We start from the raw sequence: 25,780 nt of genomic DNA on the forward strand, positions 1-25,780 counted from the left end.
ATTTTATGGGGGAAAACAGATGAATTACAGTCCATCATATAGCACGTCAAAATTTCTGCAACAGAGAGGGCATTTAGAGTGGTACAGAAAGTAAGTTCTGTTATACTTATTTTTTCTTCTCTGAGACAGACATCTAAAACCACACCGATTCCTTCTCTGGATACTAAATGTAAGGAAATCCCTCCACACACTCCCAACACCATTGTGGTGGTGGTGGTGCTGGGGAGCTACATTCCCTAGCATGAGAGATGAAAACATGGTGTCCTAAGAAGACATTTAACAGGAAAGTACCAGGCTTCCGGAATTGAGAACCAAGTGATGCAAAATGCATACATCTAATGGAACTCTGTTACGAGAGGCCTGTGTACAGATAATGACTAACAGCTTGTACTTTTAAGGAAATACCCAGCAGCCAAAAAACACTGAAATTCTTTTTTTCTAATGTTTTCAGCTGATGTTAAGGGTCCAAATGGTGCAGGAAGACATGGAGGATTCTCTTCTACACTAGCCAGCAAGTTATACACAATGTAGGTGGAGGTATAAGGAAAAGGCTCCTTATCACAGGCTACAGCCACCACCAAGCCAATACTGGAGGCCACAAAGCACCACTCTTCACGAGCAGCCAAAGGTGAACCAGTGAAGAAACCCAAGGAGTTTCCAGGGTGCATGTTGTATGCCCCCCTTTTTTACCAGCACAAAGGTGTAACTTTCAACTCTCACTAGTTGAGAAGTACAGAACGTATGACATTCACAAGGCTGTCACACAACCAGAAGGGTGATGGTGATGACTGCCTGTCCATGGAAACTACAACTTCCTCTCATTTTGTTTAAAGCAGAAAAAAATCTGTGGCACTACGGAGTACAGGTTGGGTAACTGTCGCGAGGTCACCCCTAAATGAATAGCTTTAATGCAACTTAGCCTAGAGATTCCACACTTACTGTTCAGTTCAAAGGCTACCACACTACACAAAATGCCCATTAATATTACTGAACAAGCTCTTACTTGCAGAGAGGAGAATTCAAGGTATACTGGCATTACACAGAAGTAGAAAATATGGAATCCTCAAATGCTTGAGACTCCGAACCCCTTGCTAGGCAAACCTTTTCTTCTTTCATAAAATGCTAATACTTTCTTTCTTAAACATTCACCCATGCACATACCTATGCCCAAAGCCTACATATACCCCTTCAAAACTTGTCAGATACATCTGGGAAGCATGGACAGACTTAAAAATGCCTCCTTGGGTTGTTATCCTAGTAATCATCTATGAACTTATGACATTTACCAAAGTAATGCCACTCTCCATTCCTCCCCTGTAACCGGAAGTTCCTACCAAGTCAGAGGAGAAAAGAACAGTCTGTAGTATTTCAAGTACTGCCACACAACTAATGTGTAGGGACGTAAAGTACAAATCTGCTACCTCACAAATCTGTCAGAAATGTAAAGACAGGCTCATGACTTGCTGGCCTGCTATCAACAAAAAGCTGCCAGCATGTCATCTCCAAGTAAATGCTACCACACTCTGAGACATTTTCTAAAAATGCAGTATCAGACAGAAATAAGACATCAATCTCATTCTTGAGCACAAATTGTATATTAGAACAGAAATTCAACCAACTGCTCATAAAGTGTCCTGTTTCTTCTTCTTACCTTAGGACAATGTCGGAATGAGTCTCCATGTGAGCTTCCAAGCTAGATCTACATTCGCAGGACACAAAGCACATTGGGCAGTTCAGAAGACCCAACTCATTCTTCTCATTTTCTTCAAACTTTTCTTCCATTACCTTTCAAATAGGACAGAAGAAACAACAAATACAACTATTAGCATGTACAAAGATGTACTAACAAAGCTAAAAAGAACAAGTATAAGGGATGCCACCTCAAAGTAACCACCACCTTAATGAAATGGTTTGATCAAAATCATTGCAGTGGCAGTTCATTTTGGCAGTGAAAGTAGATTACGTTTCTCTAACAAAAGGTAAAAGCGTGATACTGCCACACTAACTTCAGAAGTAATACGCCTTTACACCTGCTAGACTTTCCACATCCAGCCAATATGATCTTCGTTGGATCTCTGTGTGAGCAGCAATGAGATGACTATATGCATGTTTGTCAGTGGAGGGCACTTCTCACTGAAATAAAGTTATTTACTCAAAAAAAGAAAAAAAAAACCTGCCAGCAGGTGACGTATAAATGTATGTGCCAAGATGCAGACTGCAGACAAAATCAGCTGTGTGCTTCTGAACACTACAGTCAAGCCCGTAGGCAACAAAACCACTCATGTTTTTGTATTAGACATATTTTGCTCTGTCCCAGACATCCACAAATACTTTTTGATGATTCACACTGCACCATGGCTGAAGCAACACATGCCAAGGTTCTCTCTCTTAATGAATAAATGTTTCTTGGATGCCTTCCTTGGACTGTCACATTTTCAGCAGCCATTCATACTGTCTACATCTCCTCTGTTCCTTCCCTTCAACTGTTCTTCTACCTGCCCCTAACAATGAAGTACCTACACAGTCTCTTACTTGCTCTTCTTACTTTTAGTACATAACTTGCCTGACCGTCTCTGCACATGAAACTGCCCCTGCATTTCATTGACTATTCCAGTATTATTTATTGGAAAGAAAGTGATATTCCTAAGGAAATTTCAGCCCTTGTGAAAGAACAATACATTTTCCTACACGTAAAGACCTGTAGCTCAAAATCACCAGTAAGCAGAAGCAATGGCTATCAACAATTGTTTTCTAAGGGCTGAACTTCAGAGTGAGAGAATTACCTGATTCAGACAGAAAATAGACCAAATTGCCACCTGCGAAGTTCAAGACTCTCTTCAAAGGCAGGTGAAGAAGCAAAAGTTCTTTAAAGAAAAACCTAGGCCAAGTTCAGTAAAAATTATGCCTAACCAAGGTCAAGACTGGATTAACAAGAAGTTGATGGAACTCTAGCACCAGGCCCCCATTTTTAGAACATGTCCTGCTGCTGCCAGCTGGCCCACTCCCTGTTTAACCTGAACATATGGAATCCTACCATGAAAAACAAATGGGGCTCACGTAACCTTTAGCTCCAGGGAAGGTTTGACCAACACAAGACCTGACTGCAGCACTTAAGTGGATTTGCCAGGTCACTGGTTTTTATCTGCTCTTCCACATTTGTGTATACCAAACAGAGAGAATCCAAAAGGAAAAAGTGTTCAATTAGTAAAAAAATATTTTAAAAATTTGTTGTGAATTTTTTTCTGGTAACTGGAGACATATGGGTTTGTATGTAACATTACACTAGATAAGCAGATTTTTCTTCAGCTGTCTCTCATGGTGGCTCCATGTAAACCCTGGAATATCAAAATTACACTAACTGGCTCTGTCCCACACCACAAAGTACCATCCGCAGAAGCTCCAGTGTAATGTGGTATTAAAGGATTGCCATAAGCATGTATAACACAACATAAATCCTTAAAAATCTGCAGTCAATGAAGCGCTTTAAGAAAACATATGCAGTGACAACTCAACCACCCCCAGCTACTCCGCACAATGCTTCCATGGTTCATGGAGGCTGTTGTTCCAGGCTGCCTGTAGACTAAGGCCACATGCAAGGGCACTTCCTGAGCACCATTTTGTTAAAAAATTGTGTTTCCCCCACTGAGTGCCACATTCTGAAGCCACTTTTTTTTACAATGCAAGACTCTGACACTTCTTGCTCTTTACAGCTGTACTGCTATTGAAAGGAACTAGGATTTTGGACAGTGTCATTTGACAGTTGTCACCTACTGAGTTATTTCATTTAACAGCTGCACGTAGAAAAAGACATGTACAGAAGAGCCTTCCTAACAAAGGGCAACTTGTTTTCTTTCTCTTTCTCCATGGCCAAATGTGCACTTCGTACCGAAGACCTACATTTAGTTTTAAAATAAAAATTACTACTAAATGATCTTGCAAAGATGATGACAAACTGCATAACTCTGGAAAACTATCCTTATTTAAGAACACATGACTACATTTTATTTAGCTAAACTAATGTGTAATGGTGAGAAGTAAAAAATCAAATTTCTAAAGACATGGCACTACGGAATCTGACAAAACAAGAACCAGGAAGTCATTTCACACTGTCACTAATAAGTGACAGACAACTGAATTTTTGTAGATTTTATGGCATTCTGAGGATCCTGGATTGGATAATGAAACCGGTGCTTTTGTACACTAATGTACCATTCCTCCATATGAATGGGGTCTGACAGCAGCTCTTCCTTGGAAAGACAGCATTATAGTGTGTTCAATTGAGCTTAAGACAGAATAAAAATTTGTCCAATTTCTCCCCTCATGCAAACACTGAATTATATCAGCTATAAGCTTACTTTGCTAAGATATGTGATCTCACAATTATTAGTATGTGCGTTAACACGTAGGTCACAATTCAATGTGAATGCCTGAAAGCAAGTCAGAAAAGTTGCAAAAACTATAAGCTGTGTGACATACTCACCACAACAGATGACATAAGCAACATGATCAATGCCAGAATATCATATCATACAATCTTGAATATTGCCAGATGCAGACTCTGCTTTTTTGGTTGAACATTTTCAGATACACTTTTATTTCCCAAGGTTGCAAGCTTGCTCTATGGCCACTAGAGGGTAGTCTGGTTATAAAAAAGATGGATTACATTGAGCTTCACTACCCATACTTTGGTGCCCATAAACAAGCACAAGCACTGTACCAATAAATGTTCCTATGTCCGGTTAAAGACACAGTTTCTAAAAGTGCACACATATCTAAATTTCTATATGAAGCTTTATTTACAGAAAATACAATATTTATAAATATGAAAATCTTGTGCTTGAAAAAAATAGCTTAAACTATATATAGTCATGCACATTTGCATTTAGGTATACATGAATGTATACATATAAGATAATAGTTTCATTAATCAAAAATACATATAGTTCAGTCTAAACTGTCAGCCTGTTATGAATCGCCATACAGTTAGGGAAAAAAAAACCCAGAAATAAAGCACTATAAAGTTTATTGGCAGGGGTTTACACCCTCACACACACTCTTGCCACTTCATATACTAACTCCAATACTGCACAGCAGTTAGCAGTGGTAAAAAATGAAAAACTTACTGTTTGGTAATCTTGACCTAAACCTTATCCACACTCATATGCTGGCATATTCTATTTTAAAACAGAACTACTTACTAGAAAAAGTTTTGCCGTCGTCTTTTTCACCTTAACAGAAATTTTAGTTCATTGGTTGGTACTAGGCTATCGGCCCTAGGGCCTATACAAACCTAGCCATAACAATTCCCTGGATATTTCTTCCCACAATATTTAGTTCCCTGGAACCCTGTCTAGCAGGGCGACTGACGTGATCCCCAAGGTGAATTTCCTATCTCCCATCCAATTTTCAAGGTTCCTTTTGAAGAGGGCCAAGGAGGAGCTCTGCTTGACATGTATGGACAGTCTATTCCAGAGTACGAGTCTCTGGGTCAGGAACCTATCCCTCCAGCATGTTTTGTTCATTGTGATTACAAGGTTTAGATCCCTGGAGCGTGTAGCCCTGAGAGATTGGGATTTCTTTAAGTGGAGCATGTCCAACAGCTCAGGGTTTGACATGGTCTTGTATGTTAAGCAGAGATCACCTCTGAGTAGATGATATGCCACAGAGTATAGCTGGAGTTTTTTTTAGACGGTCAGCATAGGGCATCTGCTTTAGGCCTGTGATTCTTTTAGTGAGGTATTTCTGTGGCCTTTCCAACTGTTGCAGATGTCTTGTGAGGTACATACCAAATGGGACTTTGTACTCTATAATAGGTCTAATGAGGGATGAGTACAGTGGGACAATGACCTCTTTTTTTCTGGATGAAAAGCCCTTAGTGATGAGGTGTGCCACATAGAAGGATTTCCTGACTGTTGTGGCAATGTGGTTATCAAATGTAAGACCACTGTTCACCTGTGTCCCTAAGTCTCTCATCACACTTTCGGCGTTTAGTGTACTGCCACCTATGTGGTAATTCATGGGTACATGTTTTTTTTCCAAAGGGGAAAACTATACATTTCTTGGCATTATGCTTGAGCCCATGGCTCTGGCACTAAGCATCTGTTTCTGTAAGGCCCTTTAGTAGAATATCCACATCATTTGGGGATTCAATAATGGCTCCCAGTTTGCAGTCATCTGCAAACTGTGTTAGCCAGAGTCCCTTAGTGTTGGCCTGTACTTCAGAGAAGTAGATACTAAATAAGAGTGGTCCCAGGACTGAACCCTGAGGTACACCACTTGTCACCTGTCTGGAGCTGGATTTGGAGGTGGCTACTTTTACAGTCTGGGTCCTGTAAGTAAGCCAGATGGCAACCCATTGAGTGACGTAGGGATTTATGCCCAGCTTAGTAAGTGTATCTATGATTCCAGAGTGGGGGATGGTGTCAAAGGCCTTGGTGAGGTCCAGATAGGCTGTGTGGACCTCCTTACCCTCGTCCACAGCTCCGGAGACTGATTCGAAGAAGTCAATCAGGTTCAGGAGACAAGATCGGCCCTTCACAAACCCAAACTGGGTGGGGTTCAGTGTTTGAAGGCTGCCAATGTCTTTGTTTATAAGTTCCATGATAATGTGTTCCATGTCCTTGCAGACCAGGCTCGTCAGACTGATGGGACAGTAGTTCCTGGGATCCAAGGTGGATCCTCCTTTGTGGAGTGGGATAACTATAACTGTGCGCCACTCAGTGGGCACAAAGCCTTAGGTGAGGCTACGATTAAACATGACACTTAGGTGAGGTGCCAGTTCATTTTGTAGTTCATGTAGAACACAGCCCGGGATGTCATCTGGTCCCATGGATGCTGTATTCTTAACTTTGGAGAGTGCGGTTTCTACCTATGTGGCTGTGATTACTGGAATTTGGCAATCTTTTGGTATTGAGATGGGCCCTTTAGGGGGTGGGAGGGGGGTAAAGTTGGCACTAAAATCAATCTGCCAGGATATTGGCAATATCCTTGGGATCAGTACATTTAATGCCACTCTGTTGTAGCTCAGAGCATTGCCATTTAGATTCTTGACATAACTATAGAATGCCTTGTGGTTGTCTTTGGAATCTTTAGCAATTTTACTTTTGTAACTTGCTTTGGAGGATTTTATGAGGGATCTCAGCTTCTTACTGAGGCTGGTAAGGGAGTTTTTTGCATCCTGGGATTTTCCTCTTTTCTGCAACAGTTTCTTCCTTCTGTTGTATAGTTTGTTTATGGCAGGGGACCACCAGATTGGCTTCCTTTTTTGGAGGAGAGCATCTTGGTTCTATTTGGAGTTAGATAAACTGATGAAAAAACAAACCCTTAAATCCAAGGTACATCCAAGGTACTGGAAAAATATCTGTTTACACAACTAGAAGACAAGATTATTCTGCAATGTTCACTCAAATGTGATGCAAACAGATACAATTCTGGCCACCATCATTTCAATACATCAAAAAATATGTTGTTCCAATTTTTACGTATAAGGCATATATTTTTCTGCTTGCAGAATTAAACACAGTGTGTTGATCATCTGATATCATAGGCTTGCAAATGAAGGCAGGCAGCTCTAATCACTGCCAGTCTGTAAAACCATTAAGATTGTGTGCTCTCTTGCATATGTACCACATCATACAATGGTATTTTATGACTACTTGGAAGCAAAATTGACTGAAAAGATTTTGGAGACATAAAATGGCCATCATTTCCTTTATATTCACGTGCCCTTTCCTCCTGGATAAGGATTAAAGTTCTTGCATTTCAGACACTGAAACCAAGGCTCCAAAGTACAATCTGAAGCATGATCAGTTCCTGATATGGAAGAGGAGGTATGGATGGGATGTCCTGACTTATCATGGCTTACTGGATCTATCAAAATAGCACTTTCACTTGAGAAGGCAAAAAGTACATTTTTGTACCTACCATAAATGTAGATGTTCGAGTGCTAATACAGCTGCAGTCATAACAGATGGGTTCTCCTGCCGTCAGGCGGGTCCTCGGTCGGCCGAATTACAAAGTCTAGGTCCGGCGTCGGTTGTCGTCACCTCTTCCCTGACGTCAGTGTGACAGGGGTATAAAAGAACCAGCCAACGCCATTTTCTTCAGTTTTTCTTGCCCCAGATGTCAGGTGCCCCCAGAAAGAAGACAATACATAAAATTATGTAATAATGCACTGCAATATAATCAAAGACCAGTAGTTGCAAGCAAATACACCATAAAAGAAGACCCCTAGAGGGGAAGGAGGGAGGGAAACCTGGACTGCAGCTGTATTAGCACTCGAACATCTACATTTATGGTAGGTACAAAAAGTACAGTTTTGTACCTACCATAAATGCAGATGTCCGATAGATATGCAACTGCAGTCCTGACATATGGGTTGTCCTGCCTCAGGCAGCCCTCGGTCGGCCAGATTCCAAAGTCTGGGTCCGGCGTCGGCCGATGTCGCCTCCTCCCCGACGTCAGAACGGCTGGAGTATAAAGGCATCCGCCGACGCCATCTTCTTCAGTGTTTCTTGCCCCAGACGCCAGGTGCCCTCCAAAGAAGGCTAAATTTTGTGAATGGATAAACAGACATGCACAACAGTAATAAACAGATGCACCATGACATAGAACCCCAGCAGATAGGTAAGGGGAGAAAGGACCCAAAGGGAAAACAGAAGGGTAGGAGGGAGGGAAAACCTGACTGCAGTTGCATATCTATCGGACATCTACATTTATGGTAGGTACAAAACTGTACTATGTCCTTCAAGAATGCAACTGCAGTCCTGACATTTGGGTTGAATACCATAGCCAAGCTGGGGGTGGTAGGACTAATTAAGAGATGGTGTAGCTAGAAGGCCCTGCAGGACTGCCGAAGCAAAGCCTGCTCGGGATCTGGAGTATAATGGCAGGTTGTAGTGTTTGGTAAATGTATGCACGGAGCTCCATGTAGCAGCCTCTAGAATATCTTTTGTAGCCACTCCTCTTAGAAAGGCTGTGGATGTGGCCATAGCTCTGGTGGAGTGCGGTCTAATATTAGCTGGCACACTTTTTCCATGGAAAGAGTAACAGAATCTGATGCAGTGTCCAATCCATTTTGAAATAGTTTGTTTGGTGACTGCTTTTCCTTGCGCTCCAGCAGCATAGGCTACAAACAGTTGGTCAGACTTCCTGGTGATCTTTGTTCTGTCCAAGTAGTAGCATAGTTGTCTGTGAATGTCTAAAGTATGCAGCAGCTTTTCCCCTTTATTTTGAGGGTTAGGAAAGAAGGTAGGCAGATGAATTGCTTGGTTTAGAGACACTTTGGATATCACCTTAGGCATGAATGAAGGATTGGTCCTAAGAGAAACTCTGTCCTGATGAAAGATGAGAAAAGGAGGAACTGCCATGAGGGCCTGTATCTCTGAGACTCTTCTTGCTGAAGTGTGACTGCCAACAGGAACACCGTTTTCCAAGAGAGAAATTGCATTTCTGAAGATGCTGCTGGTTCAAAAGGAGGAAGAGTTAATTTTTCCAAGACGTAATTGAGGTCCCATGCAGGAATTGGTGGTTTCCTTGGAGGTTTGATGTTCTTTATTCCTCTTAGAAACTGTCTTAGCAAGGGATGCGACAAAACAGGTGGATCACAGTTGTAATGTGCTGAGATAGCTGAAGCGTGGATTTTGATGGAAGAGTATGAGAGGCCACTGTGAAACATTTCTGCCAAGTATTCTAATATCTGAGGTATGTTCATCAGTGATGCATCCCGGCCCTTGTTGACATTCCAGATGATGAATCTCTTCCATTTGGCCGAATAGGTTTTTCTGGTGGAAGGTCTGCGTGCCTCCAGCAAGATTTCCTGAACTTTTTCGGAGAGGGAGTCATGGGCCAAAGTCTTGGAACCCTCCAAGCTGTCAGCTTCAAGGTTTGCAGGTTCTGATGAACAGTCCTGTAATTGTGTTGAGACAGGAGCAGAGGCCACTGAGGCAAGGGCCACGGTTTGGTGTGAGTTATGCTCAGTAGCAGTGGATACCAGTGTTGCCTTGGCCAGTCTGGAGCTATCAAGATTCCTCTCGGTTGTTCTGTCTTGATCTTCAGTAACACCTTGGTGAGTAAAGGTAGAGGAGGGAATGCATAAATTGTTAGGGCATTCCAGCTGAAGGAAAGAGCATCCGTTCTCCACGCTAGAGGATGGTGTATCCTTGTGCAGAACCTTTCCAGGTGATGATTGAGATGAGATGCAAAGAGGTCTATGTCTGGTCTTCCCCATGCAGTTGTAATTTGTGAGAAAATGCGTGGGTGTAGCATCCATTCGTGTGGATCCAAGAAATTTCTGCTCAACCTGTCTGCCAGAACATTGTCCTTGCCCGGAACAAACTGGGATTGCAAGTAGATGTTCAGTTTCAGGGACTTTTCCCATAGAGTCATTGTTAGTCTGCAAAGGGGGTAGGAATGCGTGCCCCCTTGTTTGTTTATGTACCACATGACAGTGGTGTTGTCTGTCCTTATTAGCAGATGACCTTGCTGAAGAGATTTTCCAAAGGCTTCTATTGCATGTATCACTGCCAACATCTCTTTTTGATTTATGTGCTGATGCATTTCCATGGGAGTCCATAGCCCTTGAATGCATCTGCCGTCCATGTGCGCCCCCCCATCCATGGTCTGAGGTGTCTGTTGTAATAGTTTGACTTGTTGGAGCTTTGTTGAAAGGCATGCCTTCGTTTAAGTGACTTGCTTGAGCCCACCACAAAAATTCCCTTTGCAGGCATGGTATGAGTGGTATTATGTCTTCTAGGTTGTGGCTGTGTTGAGACCACAAGCTTTTTAGGTACCATTGCAGCTTTCTCATGTGTAGTCTTGCCAGAGGGATTAGGAGAATGCAAGATGCCATGAACCCCAGGGGCCTGCAGGGTCTTCCTTGCGGTCAGGTGGGTTAGTTTTGCTAGGCTTTTGAAGTAATCTGTTAAATGCTTTTGTTTCTCCTCTGTGAGGAAAGCCATTTGCAGCTGTGTGTCCAGCTTTGCTCCTAGAAAAATAATCTCTTGGGATGGCAGTAGTCTTGATTTTTGAATGTTGACTGTGTATCCCAAAGCCTGCAGCAAATGAATGACGTAATCCAAGTGTTTTATCAAGGTTTGTTTGCTGTCTGCTTGTATGAGGCAGTCGTCCAGGTAAGGGTATATTTGAATCCCCTGGATTCTGCAATGTGCCACTACTGATGCCAGGCATTTCGTGAATACTCTGGGCGCAGTAGATAAGACAAACGGCAATGCTGAGAATTGATAGTGCTCTCTTTCTGCAAGAAATCTGAGGTATCTTCTGCAACTGTGTCTGATAGGGACATGCAGGTATGCCTCCTTGAGGTCCAGAGTAACCAGCCAAGACCCCTTGTCCAGCATGGGAAGAAGTTGCTGTAACGTCAGCATCTTGAATTTTGGCACCATGAGAAAAGTATTTAGAACGGACAAGTCCAGTATAGGCCTCCATTGTTTTTCTTTTCTTGGAACAAGGAACAGTCTTGAATAAAATCCCTGGCCTTGTTCCTGGGGAGGAACCCTCTCTATTGCTTTTATTTGTAACAGCTTTGAGACTTCTATGAGTGCCTCTGCCCTTTGATTTTGTGGCAGGTTTGGCATGTCTTGTCCTGTTGGTAAGGTATGGAAGTGGAACCTGTAACCTTTGTCTATTATGTCCAGAATCCAATTGTCCTTTGTTATAATGTGCCAATTTTCTGAGAATAAAGATAATTTTCTGCCTAGAGGTGCTTCTCTTTGAGCCTTGGTAGGCGGAGTGAAAGGTAAGTCATTGTGATTGTCCCTGTGGTGCAGGTGAACTACCTGTGCCACTTCTCTGATTTTGAGGTTGCCATTGGCGGCCCCTGTAGGAGCCTCGGTATTGCCCTCTACCTCGTGCACGCCTGTTCTTTCCCCTTTGAAACTTGTCAGAGTCTGGAAAGGACCAATTCTTTGAAGGCCAATTCCTGCTGAATCTGGGTGGCTGAACCTGGAGGAAATCCTTTACTGTCTGTACTGATTTTACCTTCTCCTCAATAGACTTCAACACATCCTGAGCATTAGCACCAAAAAGCTTCTGTTTATCCAGAGGTGCGTCCAGGAGATTTACTTTAACATGATCCGGCAGTGGCTGTTCTTTTAACCAAGCATGTCTACGGATAACAGCCCCTGTCATAGCCGCCCTACATGAAGCCTCCAATGCATCATAACCACACTGAAGAAAATGATTGCTAACCTGCTGAGTATTATGAACCAAATCCTGCAATGCCTTTTTATCTATAGGCTCAGGAGAGGCTAGCTTTTTCTGCAAATCATCCAGTAAATAATCCTGGTACTGAAACATATGAAAAAGGCAATTAAGTGACCTCATGGCAAGGGTGGAAGAGGTATAAACTTTTTTACCCCATCTCTCCAGGGACCTTGCTTCCCTGTCAGCTGGTAGTGGATTTTAGGCCAAGGAGGTAGCCACTCCTTTGGGGCCCTGTGAAATAGTTTCTAGATCCACAGAGTGGGCCTTAAAGAGATGCTTGTGAGTGTCAGGGACCCTGTAATATCTGTCTGGCTTGACAGGAGCAGGAGGGAGAGAATCAGGAGAAGCACTGGAGTCTGAGAATACATCATCCAGGACATCCAAAACTGGAGGGATAGCTAAAGGTCTGTGCTGGGGTAATTTAAGGAAGGTACATAGCCTTTTCCTAGAATCTGAAAATTCCTGACCCTGCCACTTAAAATGTTCCCTCATGGAGTGGAGGACTTCACCAAAAGAAAAATCCTCTGGAGGAGAGGCAGAGGGAATTGATTCCTCAGCATCAGAATCCTCATAGGCCTGGAAGGATTCTTCTTGGGTATCTGAATGCTCTGAATCCCCAGAGGCTTCATCTTAGGAGAGGTTGTCTGCCTGCTCAGTTCTAGGCCTTTTTTCCGCAGGTGGCTGAGAACCTCTGTCTGGGTGAGGCCGAGACCCCCTGATAAGAGACTAGGTCTGCAGCAAGAGACATGATTTGTCTATCAGAAGAAGGGGCCTGAGAAGTAGGTTTAGAATGGGCCTTGGCCTGGCTGGCGGCCTTAGCACGTGCAAAGGCCTTGATGGACATAGATACAGGCGGCCTAGCTGCCCCACGTGCAGGTGTAACTTTGTCCACAAGAATGGTGTCGGGTAGTTCCAGAACTTCGGTTTCTGGAGGAAAGTCAACAACCGGCATCGGAGTAGTCTCCGAGACCGAAGCACGTGTTAACGCTGTGTCGTCGGCCTGGAGCGGTTGGATTACTGCTTCCGAAGGGACCGAAGCACTCGTGGAGGGCTTAGGTGTTAGATCGGTGGAAGACGCGGGCCGAGGATATCGGTCCCGGTCCTTTCGTATTTTGGTAGTTTGTGCTGTCGGTAGTTCCGACGGCATGATGTAAGCGTAGGATTCGCCAAAAAAGTCTTCGGCAAATTCTGCCCGGCGCCTGAGAGTGCGCTTATTAAAGCAAGCACAGGCAGCACAGGCCGAGACGTCGTGGTCTGGGCCCATGCAAGGGAGGCAATAAGAATGGAAGTCCTTATGAGGTATTTGTTTACCACAAGACAAACAATTATTAACTTTTTCAATTTGTTCTGACATCGGCTGAGGCAAGAAAAAATGTTCCCCAACGGGGTACTTAGCTTTTAGATGACTTCGGTACTGAAGAAACACAGGAGCTGACCGACCGGCACTTGCGAACTGCTTCTGCTTCGGGCACCGCGCGGCAAGAAAGACTGAAGAAGATGGCGTCGGTGGATGCCTTTATACTCCAGCCGTTCTGACGCCGGGGAGGAGGCGACATCGGCCGACGCCGGACCCAGACTTTGGAATCTGGCTGACCGAGGGCTGCCTGAGGCAGGACAACCCATATGTCAGGACTGCAGTTGCATTCTTGAAGGACATCTGTACTATGTTCATTGTGCATACAGCTGCAGTCATAACAGATGGGTAGAATCCCAAAGCTAAGAAAGGGGTGGTAGGCACTAGGTGGAGCTAGGAGGAGCCAAAATGCCCTGCAAGACTGCAGTGGCAAAGCCTGCTCCAGATTTGGAGTATAATGGTAGATTGTAGTGCTTGGAGAAGGTATGCACAGAACTCCAAGTGGCTGCTTCTAAAATATCCTTGGTAGGAACTCCTCTGAGGAAGGCTGCAGAGGTGACTGTGGCCCTGGTCGAATGAGTTCTAATGCCTGTAGGTACAGTTTTGCCATGAAAGGAAAAGCGTATGCAGTGGGCTATCCATTTTGAGATGGTCTGTATGGATATTGACTTTCCTTGAGCTCCTACCGCATAGGCCACAAAAAGCTGTTCTGATTTTCTGAAAGGTTTTGTTCTGTCGAAATAATAACGCAGTTGTCTGTGGATGTCCAAGGAATGCAGTAATCTCTCCCCTTTGTTTTGAGGATTACGATAAAAAGTAGGTAAATGTTTGGCCTGATTTAAAGCTACCCTGGATACCACTTTAGGCATAAAGGACGGGTTGGTACGTAATGAAACTCTGTCCTGATGGAAGATGATAAAAGGCTGGACAGCCATAAGAGCCTGTAGTTCTGAAACTCTATGAGCTGAAGTGATAGCCAGAAGGAAAGCTGTTTTCCAGGACAAATATTGTAAATCTGATGAGGCAGCTGGCTCAAAAGGAGGCAAAGTCAGTTTTTCCAGAATGAAATTAAGATCCAAAGCAGGTATTGGTTGTTTTCTTGGAGGTCTTAAATTCTTAGCCCCTCTGAGGAACTGTCTTAATAGGGGGCGAGAGAATAAAGGTGGATCAGTGTTGTATTCTGCAGAAATGGCTGAGGCATGGATTTTGATGGAGGAGAACGAAAGTCCACTGCTTAGCAGTTCAGCCAAATATTGTAGTATTTGAGGTAAATTCAGTTTTCCAGGATTCTGGCCCTTTTTCTCATTCCAAACACAAAAACATTTCCATTTTGCAGAGTAAGCTTTTCTAGTTGATGGCCTTCTGGCCTCCAAAATGACATCCTGCACCTCCTTGGAGAGCAGGGCCTGCTGCGATGCTAAGGAATCTTCCATGCGGCTAGATTGAGTGTTTTCAGCTGACTGTGAAGAGTTTTAAAGCTGTGCTGAGTCAGAAGAAGAGGCATTAGAGGCAGGGTCCATGGTGGGGAATGCGTCAGGCTCCTCAGGAGTGGGTACCAGTGTTGCCTTGGCCAGTCCGGAGCAATGAGTATCATCTTTGGTCTGTCTGCTCTGGTCTTCAATAGGACTTTGGGCAGCAGAGGAAGAGGTGGGAAGGCATAAACTGTCATTGATGTCCAACTGAAAGAGAGAGCGTCCACTCTCCAGGCCTTTGGATAGAAGATCCTTGAGCAGAATTTTGTCAAATGATGATTTTTGTGGGAGGCAAAGAGATCTGTGTCTGGCCTTCCCCATTCTTGGATTATTTCTGTAAAAACTTTTGGATGCAACTTCCATTCATGCGGATCAGTCATATTCCTGCTTAGGTTGTCTGCCAGCGTGTTTTCCTTGCCTGGCAAGTACTGTGCTTGTAGTTCCATTTGTAAGTCCATGGCCATGTTCAAAAGTAACATGGCCAGTCTGCATAGGGGATAAGAATGTGTTCCTCCCTGCTTGTTTATGTACCACATAACTGTGGTGTTGTCTGTTCTTATCAATAGCTGGCCTGGTTGTAGAAGGTCCTTGAAAGCTATAATAGCATTTATCACTGCTAGCATTTCTTTTTGATTGATGTGAAGGTGCTTTTCTTTTTGGGTCCATTTGCCCTGAATGCACCAGTCTGTCATGTGCGCCCCCCAGGCGTAGTCCGAGGCGTCTGTTGTGATGACTTGATTTGCTTGAGGCTTGCTGAATGGAAGACCTGTGTTTGTTTGGCGTGCTTGAGCCCACCACAGAAATTACTTTTGCAGACATGGAATTAGTGGTATTATTGTTTCCAAACTGTGGCTGTGTTGAGACCATATGTTTTTTAGGTACCATTGTAGTTTTCTCATATGCAGCTTTGCACATGGGATTAGTAAGATGCAAGATGCCATGAATCCTAGAGCCTGCAGGATTTTCCTTGCAGTCAGCCTGGTGCAATTTGCCAGTGTTCTGAAATATTGAATTAGTTGCCCCTGCTTCTCTGGCGTAAGGTAGGCCATCTGGGTGTTTGTGTCCAAATTGGCACCCAGGAAAATTATCTTCCGAGAGGGTATTAGTCTTGATTTCTCTTTGTTGACTGTGTATCCTAGAGAGTTTAATAGCATTATTACATAAGCCAGATGTTTCAGAAGAATGTGCTTGCTGTCCGCTTGGATTAGGCAGTCGTCCAAATAAGGGTATATTTGTATCTCTTGAAGTCTGCAGTAGGCAATTACTGATGCCAGGCATTTCGTGAATACTCTGGGCGCAGTAGATAAACCAAAGAGCAATGCAGAGAATTGATAATGGGTTGAAACTGCAAGAAATCTGAGGTATCTTCTGCAATTTTGTCTGATTGGGACATGCAGGTATGCCTCCTTGAGGTCCAATGTTACCAGCCAAGACTCCTTGCCCAGCATGGGAAGAAGTTGCTGTAGAGTGAGCATCTTGAATTTTGGTACGAGTAGGAATGTGTTTAGGATGGAAAGATCCAGAATAGGTCTCCAATCTTTTCCCTTCCTTGGCACCAGAAATAGCCTGGAATAAAAACCTTGACCTTGTTCGTGTGTAGGTACCTCTTGAATAGCTTTCATGTTTATAAGACCTGAAATTTGCTTTTGTGCCTCTGCCCTTTGATTGTGTGGCAGGTTTGGCATGCCTTTCATTTTTGGAAGGGTATGAAAATGGAATTTGTAGCCTCTGTTTATAATGTTCAGGATCCATTTGTCCTTTGTGACAATATGCCAATTTTTTTGAGAATAGTGCCAGCTTTCCTCCTAAGGGGGCTGCCATTTGAGACCTGGTTGGCATGCAAAGGGGAAAGTCATTGGTTTTGCTTTCTGAAAGATTGCGAGTTGTCCTCACCACCTCTTTGTGTAGGAGCTTGCCATTGTCTGCCTCTGTACGAGCCTTGTGTTTGTCCTCTGCCCCTAGGGCGCCTGTATCTGCCTCTTTGGGGTCTGTCTGTGGCAGGAAAGGACCAGTTTTTGGAAGGCCAATTTCTACTAAAACGTGGGGTTGAACCTGCAGAAATTCTTTCACAGTTTGCATTGATTTAGCCTTTTCCTCCATTTTCCGTAATACTTCCTCAGCATTTGCCCCAAATAGTACATGCTTTTGCAGAGGGGCGTCTAGTAATTTAGCTTTGACATGATCAGGCAAGGCTTGTTCCTTGAGCCAGGCATGCCTACGTATGACTGAGCCTGTAACAGCAGCTCTACATGAGGCCTCTGGAGCATCAAAACCACATTGTAAGGTATGTTTACCCACTTGTTCTGCACTATGCATCAAATCCTGCAACTCCTTCATGTCTGGTTGTTCAGGTTGTGACATTTACTTTTCAATTGAGATAACAGAAACTGTTGGTATTTTAGCATATGAAACTGACAGTTTAAGGCCCTCATGGATAAGGTAGCCGAGGTATATACCTTTTTCCCCACCTTTCTAAGGATCTGGAATCTCTCTCAGAAGGCAATGGGTTTTTGGCAATGGAGGCCTTCACTCCCTTGGGCCCCTGTGAGATGGTTTCTAGGTCAGCAGCATGGCTTTTGTATAGAAACTGGTGTGAGTCAGGAACCCTGTAGTACCTGTCAGGCTTAACTGGAGCTGGAGGAAGAGAGTCCGGGTTAAGGCAGGCCTCCGAGTAAACGTCATCTAGGATGTCCAGGACAGGAGGTATAGCCAGAGGCTTGTGCTGGGGTAACAAAAAATTCCCCGAGCCTTTTCTTGGAATCTGAATAACTCTGGCCTTCCCAGTGAAAGTGTTCCCTTAAGGTATGCAGAGTTTCACCAAATGAGTGGGATATCATACTAGGAGACATAGGCCAAAGGTGCAACAGGGTCGGGAGGCAGAGCAATAAGCTGCACATCCCCACTGCACTCCAATCCCTTGGTCATATCATAAAGAACCAAGATGGGAAGGTAACAGGAAGTATTTTGAAGTTGTAAGCATCTCCTGTGATGATCCTTGCTGGAGGCTTGGGATATACTAGGAGGCACAGGCCACAGGGTGGGGAGGAGGAGCAATACACTGCACAATCTCACTGCATGCCAATCCCTTGGTCATACCACAGGAAAACAAGGGGGAAGTAAAACACATGAGCAAATCTCTCCCCTTTGAATGTGAACAGCCAAACCCCCAGGATGCCCTTACGGTTGAGTCATACAGGAGGGGTAATGGAGTTGTATGACACACCTGGCAAAAGATATGAGGCACAGGGTTGAGAGAGACACGAAGCTTCAGGAGGGAGAAAAGAAATCCACAAAATAAATAAATAATTCAGAAAAATAAACCTTTTGCACAACTTAAAAATACTTCTCTGCTATGGATCTGTAATCAGCAAATATAAAAACCTTGAACGTCCAGAGGTCCAACACTCTATCCTCACACACCTAATCATCAAGCAACCAAATGTCAAATGTCGGCTTCCTGTGAAGTTCAGTAAACTTGGAAATAGGCATCTGTCAAAGTGATATCATGCCCCTGCAAGTCCCCTACCACTACAGTGGGTGATTCTGAGACAGAGAGCAGAAAAAAAAAGAAATAGTTTCTAGAAATTAAACTACTTAAGAAATGAGATCAAAGCAGGCGTGTCTAGGGGGATGATTTCTGACAAACAGTACACATCAACTGTCCAGAATTTCACAGAATGTCCAGACTTTTGTCTCATATTTTTGGTCTGTTCCTCATAAAATGAGTGTCTTTCTGGCAGATCACTGAGGACAGAAGTCACTAAATAATGACATACATTTGAGTTTCAAACTTCATATTCTTCAGAGGAAAACATGAATGCTAACGTGTATCCTGTTATTCTGGCATTTTTCTAGATTTATAAGAGCAGTATTTAAAATCTGTCCCTATTTTTAGGTCTGTATCCTCCCATCATACCTCTCAACCGTTCAGATTTTTGCCTCCTATTTTTGGTCTGTTACTCAGCGTTTGTAGTCTTCTGGCAAATTAGTTAGGATTAAATAATGACAGACATTTTAGTTTCAGACTTCGTATCCTTCAGAACTTGCATGGTACAGTAACAGATTTATAAAAACAATATTTAATTTCCCTATTACTTTTGGGTTTGTGAAGATTTCATGTGCCAAGAAGTCGAGAGGTATACCCCCCCATTATTTTACACATTGTCCAGATTTCTTGTGCTAAGAGGTCGACAGACATAGCTGAAGAGGAAGACGGTTGTTCAGTTATTTCAAAACTTTACACAGAACATCCTTAAAACACTGACCACTTTGAACTGAGCATTTTGCTAGCATCCTCTCCCAAAGATTACTTTAAAAAGATGGATCAGATGAAACTGAGGGGAAGAAGACTAGGTTTTAAATGTCACAAACCCTGACTTCAGCATTAGAACAGGGAGACTGTGTGCTCAAAAAGTAGAGGACCAGAAGTGCGTAAAGTTTGTTTCTATGAAGACTCAAAAGACTCCAAACTTTCACTTTTTTTGACTCAAAAAGGTGGTCTATATTAATTCATTGTTTTTCTTTTTTTCCTTGACTAGGAGTATCTATGGCTTGCTATTATGAGTATTCAACTGCCTTCACATGTTCAACCTTCTTTGACTTAGAAGAAGGCAGTCTGTGCTTTTAAGTTTGATATTCTTATTACTTTTGTCACAGCAAGTACTAGGACTAGCAGCAACAGAAGTAAATTTAAGCAGTTTTATGCTCTATAAACATTTGACTGCTTTATTTTCCTAGCTACATTTTTAATTAGAATAAGCAGGGTGAACAAGAATGTTACTGTGATCTTCACATCCACACAAATAATTTTAAGTGGCTACTGGGTTTCCTTGCTGGTCACTTTCATTCCCAAAAGATGAACAAATGCGTCACTTTACACCTGCTGAAAATCCCAAAGATGAAAACATCTTACAGCACTGAAGACATAGTCCAAAACTGAATGATGAACTCAAAACTAAGAGCACCAGGGCTACTTAACTCTTAACATCTACAAAGAACTCGGCAAAGTACATGGTTCACCTCTTTTACAACTAAAACTAGGGGGACAACTGACTGCTGGAAAATACATGACAGACTAATGTCACATTCACAAATGTCTTAAATCATAATCAGCAATCATTTCACTATAAATCTACAATACTTGTTGTACATTCTATTTAACTGCACCATAATTCATGTTTTGTTTATCCATATGAATACAGTAATTAAAATGGTCAAACCTGCATCTACACACCAAAACTATTCATATTCAGTTTTCATGATGCTTTCTGTTAGAAGAAAATTTGGTAGTCATGACGGCAAAATATATGCCACCTCTTTTTATTTTCCAAATTAGTCCCTAACCTATCTGATAACAACTGACTTTTTGACTCCAACATCCTTCTGCTCTTTCTACCTCTCTTCCCACCAAAACAGACAAGTCTGATATACATGCCTGCCAGTTAAAAAAACACCTCCTTACAGTTACTCTAAAGAAATTGGTTCATATCTCCTTGCCTCTCAATCTATCCTGCCAAAATCACCTCCCTTTCATGTTACTTGCTGGATCCACAAGGAAACAAAACTTGACTTGGTAAAAAAAAAAAAAAAAAAAAAAACAGAACTCAAGAAAAAATGAATGGACAAGAACAGGAACAAATTGAAATACTCTGCTTCAAAAAAACTTTCTATAACAATGATCAGCCCACTTCAAGAAAGAAAATGTGTGGATATGCCAAATATCAGAATCTTGGAAAAAACTAAACTGGAACATGAGATATACAACATAAGAACTACAAAAAAGTACATTTTTTTTATTAATGTGCCCTAAGCCTGTATTTTTGAGGCAGTTGTATTGCATCTTATGCAGTGTTACCACCCTATCACCGGCCAAAAGGGGAATGTATAAATTGTTCAATTACACCATGACTTGGCAAACAATGGCATGCAAGTCAGTGACTTCATAAGCAAATTGGGAAAATATAAAATCTTTCATAAGCACAGCACTCCTCTCTCAGTTGCTTCTACCCTTCAAAATGGTGCACAGTTAATTCTCAAACGTACACCCACATATGGACAACACAAAAACACTTCTGGTGAAAGGGTTTAAAATTAAGACCTTAGAACCCAAGCATGCAAAACTGAAACTAGCCAAGACAGGAAACAAGTTCCAAAAAGAAAAAAAAAAATTTCCCCGAGTTGTTACCATTACTAATTTTCAAAACAAAAGGTATCCGCCCTGAAAGACTTATAAAAAGGATGGTACACATGCAGAAAACTACCTGTTCTATTTCTCTTAAAGGTGGATCTCTCACAGCAGTCACATAAAGAACAAGGTAAGAAAGGCTGGTAAATATTTACAGCTAACTTGTAAAGTGAAGAAAAGTACAGTTGTGTACACTTACCATAAATGTAAATGTTCGAGTGTATTCACTGTTGCAGTCATTACATTTGGGTAATCTGCTGGCAGGTTGCCCTCAATCAGCCTGATTAACAAAGTCTTGGGTCCTGCGTCGGTTGCTGTCTCTTCTTCCACGATGTCAGGTCGTCAGGGGTATAAAAAAATGCAGCAGACACCATTACATCAGTTTTTCTTGCCCCAGATGTCAGGTGCCCCCAAATGGGGAGCAAAATATATAAATATATATAATTAGAAACACAAAAATATACCTCCAAACAAAAGCAAATACACCAAAAAGGCTTTTAAGCATAGTAAAAGAAAGAAGAGGTATAGTAAAAGAAAAACGGGGTTGGAGGGAGGGTAACCAAGACTGCAACAGTGAATACACTCGAACACCTACATTTATGGTTAAGTGTACACAACTGTACTATGTTCATCATGTTTCACTGTTGCAATCATTACATTTGGGTAGATTCCCAAAGCTAAGGTTGGGAGGATAGATCTATACAGCATTAGGAACAGCTATAAGGCCCTGCAAAACAGCAGTGGCAAAGCCAGCTCTGGATTTAGAGAAAATTGGTAAGTGATAATGCTTGGTGAAAGTATGCACTGAAATCCAGGTAGCAGCTTCTAGAATATCCCTGGTAGGAACACCTCTGAGAAAGGCTGCTGAAGTAGTTGCAGCCCTGGTGGAATGAGATCTGATCCCCTGGGGGATAGGTTTTCCATGGTGCTTATAATAGAAATGAATACAATGGCGTATCCATTTAGAAATAGCTTGCTTTGAAATAGCCTTCCCCTCTGCCCCTGCAGCAAATGCTACCAGTAGTTGTTCAGATTTTCTTTGAGATTTAGTGCTGTCCAAGTAGAATTTAAGCTGTCTGTGTACATCCAATGAATGCAAAATCCGCTCTCCCTTGTTCTGTGAATTGGGAAAGAAAGTTGGCAAATGAATTGACTGATTAAGAATCACATTGGATACCACCTTGGGCATGAATGATGGATTGGTCCTGAGTGACACTCTGTCCGCATGAAAGATGATGAAAGGCTTCACTGCCATAAGGGCCTTTAATTCAGATATCCTTCTAGCTGAAGTGATTGCTAAAAGGAAGGCTGTTTTCCAGGAAAGGAATTTTAAGTATGCAGTTGCAGCTGGCTCGAAAGGAGGTAGAGTGAGTTTCGCCAATACAAAGTTAAGGTCCCAGGCAGGGTTGGAGATCTTCTTGGTGGTCTCAAGTTTTTGGGCCCTCTGAGATACTGCTTCGGAAGAGGATGAGAGAGGGGGGTGGGGTCTATGTTGTAATGAGCTGAAATAGCGGAGGCATGGATTTTTATGGAAGAAAAAGACAGGCCCTTGTGAAGCATCTCAGTTAAGTATTGCAAAATCGGAGGTAAACTGGGCACTGCTGCACTCATCCCTTGAGATTGATTCCAAGCACAGAATCTTTTCCATTTGTCAGTATAAGATTTTCTAGTACTACGTTTTCTCGCCTCCAAAATGACATCCATCACAGGTTTGTTGAGGGATGCTAAGGGGTAATTAAGTGATTAGCCAAGCTGCAAGATTCAATGTTTGGAGCTGAGGGTGCAGAATTTGGTTCTCCTGCTGAGACAGTAAGGAAGGTGTCTGAGGCAGGTGCCATGGAGAAATGTGTGACACAGTGCACAGGAGAGGGTACCAGAGCTGGCGAGGCCAGTCCGGAGCAATCAAAAGCATTTTTCGTTTGTCCTGCTTGACTTTTAGTAGAACTTTGGAGAGCAAAGGCAGAGAGGGGAAAGGCATAGACTGATGGACAGAGCATCCACTTTCCAGGCTTTTTTGTGATGCGTTCTTGTGCAAAATTTGTCCAACTGGTAGTTCTGGGGTGAGGCAAAAAGATCTATGTCTGGGCTCCCCCATTTGCGTGTCAACATGTTAAAAATCCATGGTTCCAGTTTCCATTCATGAGGGTCCATGAGATTTCTGCTTAGTTCATCTGTCAGAACATTCTGCTTTCCTGGCAGGAATTGAGCTTGTAGTTATACTTGGTAGCTCAAGGCCGTGTTCCACAATGCCATGGCTAGTCTGCAGAGGGGTTAGGAATGTGCAACCCCCCTGCTTGTTTATGTACCACATAACCGTGGTGTTGTCCGTTTATCAGTAATTGTCCTGGATGGAGGTAGTCCTTGAAGGCTGTCAGTGCATTCTGTACAGCTAGCATTTCTTTTTGACTGATATGAAGGTGCATTTGATTTGGGTTCCATTTGCGCTGAATGCACTTCCCTGGCAGATGAGCCCCCCATGCACAGTCTGATGGGTTGGTAATTAGGGTTTGGGCGGCAGGGGGTGGTGTGAATGGCAGTCCCTTGTTTTGGTGGCAGACCTCTGCCCACCACAGGAACTCTAGGTACAGGCAAGGTACGATAGGAATTAGAAGTTATGTACTCACCATAACGTTCCATCTGAGTAGGTGACTTCATTCGGATGCAACCTGTGGGTATCGGATCCGATCTCGGATCCGAGCCGGCAATTCAAAAGCTTAGGCTCCGAGCTCCTAGCTCCTCCCTCTTACCCATAACCCCTTGCCAAGCCCTGACTGACCTCAGATTGAGTTTGCCTCAAATACTGACCACAGTATACTAAAACAGCATAAATACTCGCTCTATAAAGGTCAGGGGGATGGAGGGGGGGATGGTTGCATCCGAATGAAGTCACCTACTCAGATGGAACGTTATGGTGAGTACATAACTTCTAAATCTGAAGTAGGCAGACTTCATTGTCTGCAACCTGTGGGACAGAGTCCCTAGCTACCTGAATCTTGGGCGCCGTCATGGAAGGATGTTCGAGCACCGCTGAGCCAAAGGATGCTCTTCCTCTAGAAACAACATCCACCTTGTAATGAGAAATAAAAGTATGAGGCGAGGCCCAAGTAGCTGCCGCAGATATCATCCAACAAACATGGGACTTAAAGGCTGACGAGAAACTGCCCTAGTAGAATGAGCCGTAACCTCTGAGGAGCAGGTCTGCCTGAAGTGTCATATGCCTGCAATATGCAATTAGCAATCCATTTAGACAGAGTGACTTTAGACACTGCTTTACCCAGAGCAAATTTAGCAAAGGAGACGAACAGCTGATCTGATTTCCTGTGGCCAGCTGTCCTGTTAATATAAAACGTAATTGTCTATGAACATCCAATGAATGCAATTTGTATTCCCCTTTGTTTGAATACTTGGGAAAAAAGACAGGCAAATTGATTGATTGGTTAATATTGGATTCAGAAGAGACCTTCGGAAGAAAAGATGGATTGGTCCTGAGGCACACCCTATCAGGGAAGAAAGAAAGGTAAGGCGGTTTGACACAAAGAGCCTGAAGCTCAGACACCCTTCTGGCTGAAGTGATAGCTACCAGAAAGACAGTCTTCCAGGAAAGGAATTTTAAATCAGCAGAAGCTGCAGGCTCGAAGGGAGGAGCAGTAAGGGCCTGCAGGACTAAAGACAAGTCCCAAGGCGGTACAACCTCCTTGACTGGAGGCCTTAATAAAAAAACTCCCTTGAGAAAGGATTTGCATAATTTCGCTGTCATAAGGGGAGCTGTGTCCTGTCCAATGTGATAATGCGAGATAGCCAATTGTACCTTAATCGTGGAAGAACTGGCCCCTTGATGAAAGAGGTCTGTTAGAAATTCTAGCACCGCAGAGATAGGTGCTGAAAAAGGATCCACAGTTCTCTGTCCTGCCCATATAGAGAACCTCTTCCATTTACTCCGATAAACCTGTCTGGTAGAAGGTTTATGAGCAGCCACCAAAATGGCTTTGACCGGTGAAGAGATACCGGAGTCCTAATTAAGGTTGGAATTGGAGCAGCCAAGCTGTCAACTTCAGGGTTCGCAGATTGGGAACTGGCATTCCCAGAGGGTGAGAAATGAGATCCAATTGGATCCAGAATCCATGGTGGATTGATTTTGTGAGACCATCGAAGGGGAACCAAGGTTGTCGAGGCCAGAATGGGGCAATGAGAATCATTCTGCTCCCCAAACTGTTGGCTTTCTGCAGAAACCTCTGCATCAGAGGAGGTGGAGGGTAGGCATAAAGGAGACCGGGAGGCCAAGCATGCACCAGAGCATCCTCGAACTCCCCTGGTGGGGAAGCAGAGCGAAGAAATTGTCACATTTGGCGTTGAGGGAGAAGCAAAAGATCGCAACAGGGTTGCCCCAACGGCAAAAATCTTCTTCGCTACTTGAAGATTGAGGGACCACTCGTGTGGAGAAAGGATGGTGCGACTGAGCTTGTCCGCAAGGATGTTGGACTTTCGGAATGTGCGTTGCTATCAGAAAGCGTTTGGTGGAAATTGCCCATTCCCAGACTCTCATGGCCT

At 43.2% G+C, this 25,780-nt stretch overlaps 1 protein-coding gene across 1 annotated transcript in view; it reads right to left on the minus strand.

Moving 5' to 3' along the window:
• Positions 1-25,780, minus strand: part of RREB1 (ras responsive element binding protein 1) — a gene marked incomplete in the record, with an annotated part of 464,399 nt that overhangs the window by 200,175 nt on the left and 238,444 nt on the right. The window contains 1 exon segment of the mRNA XM_044064859.1: positions 1,652-1,785. Within this exon segment, the coding sequence (XP_043920794.1) occupies positions 1,652-1,785 (134 nt within the window).

Source organism: Protopterus annectens, chromosome 3.part0, assembly GCF_019279795.1.
Source record: "Protopterus annectens isolate FY-2018-M chromosome 3.part0, PAN1.0, whole genome shotgun sequence".
Classification (NCBI taxonomy): Eukaryota; Metazoa; Chordata; order Ceratodontiformes; family Protopteridae; genus Protopterus; species Protopterus annectens.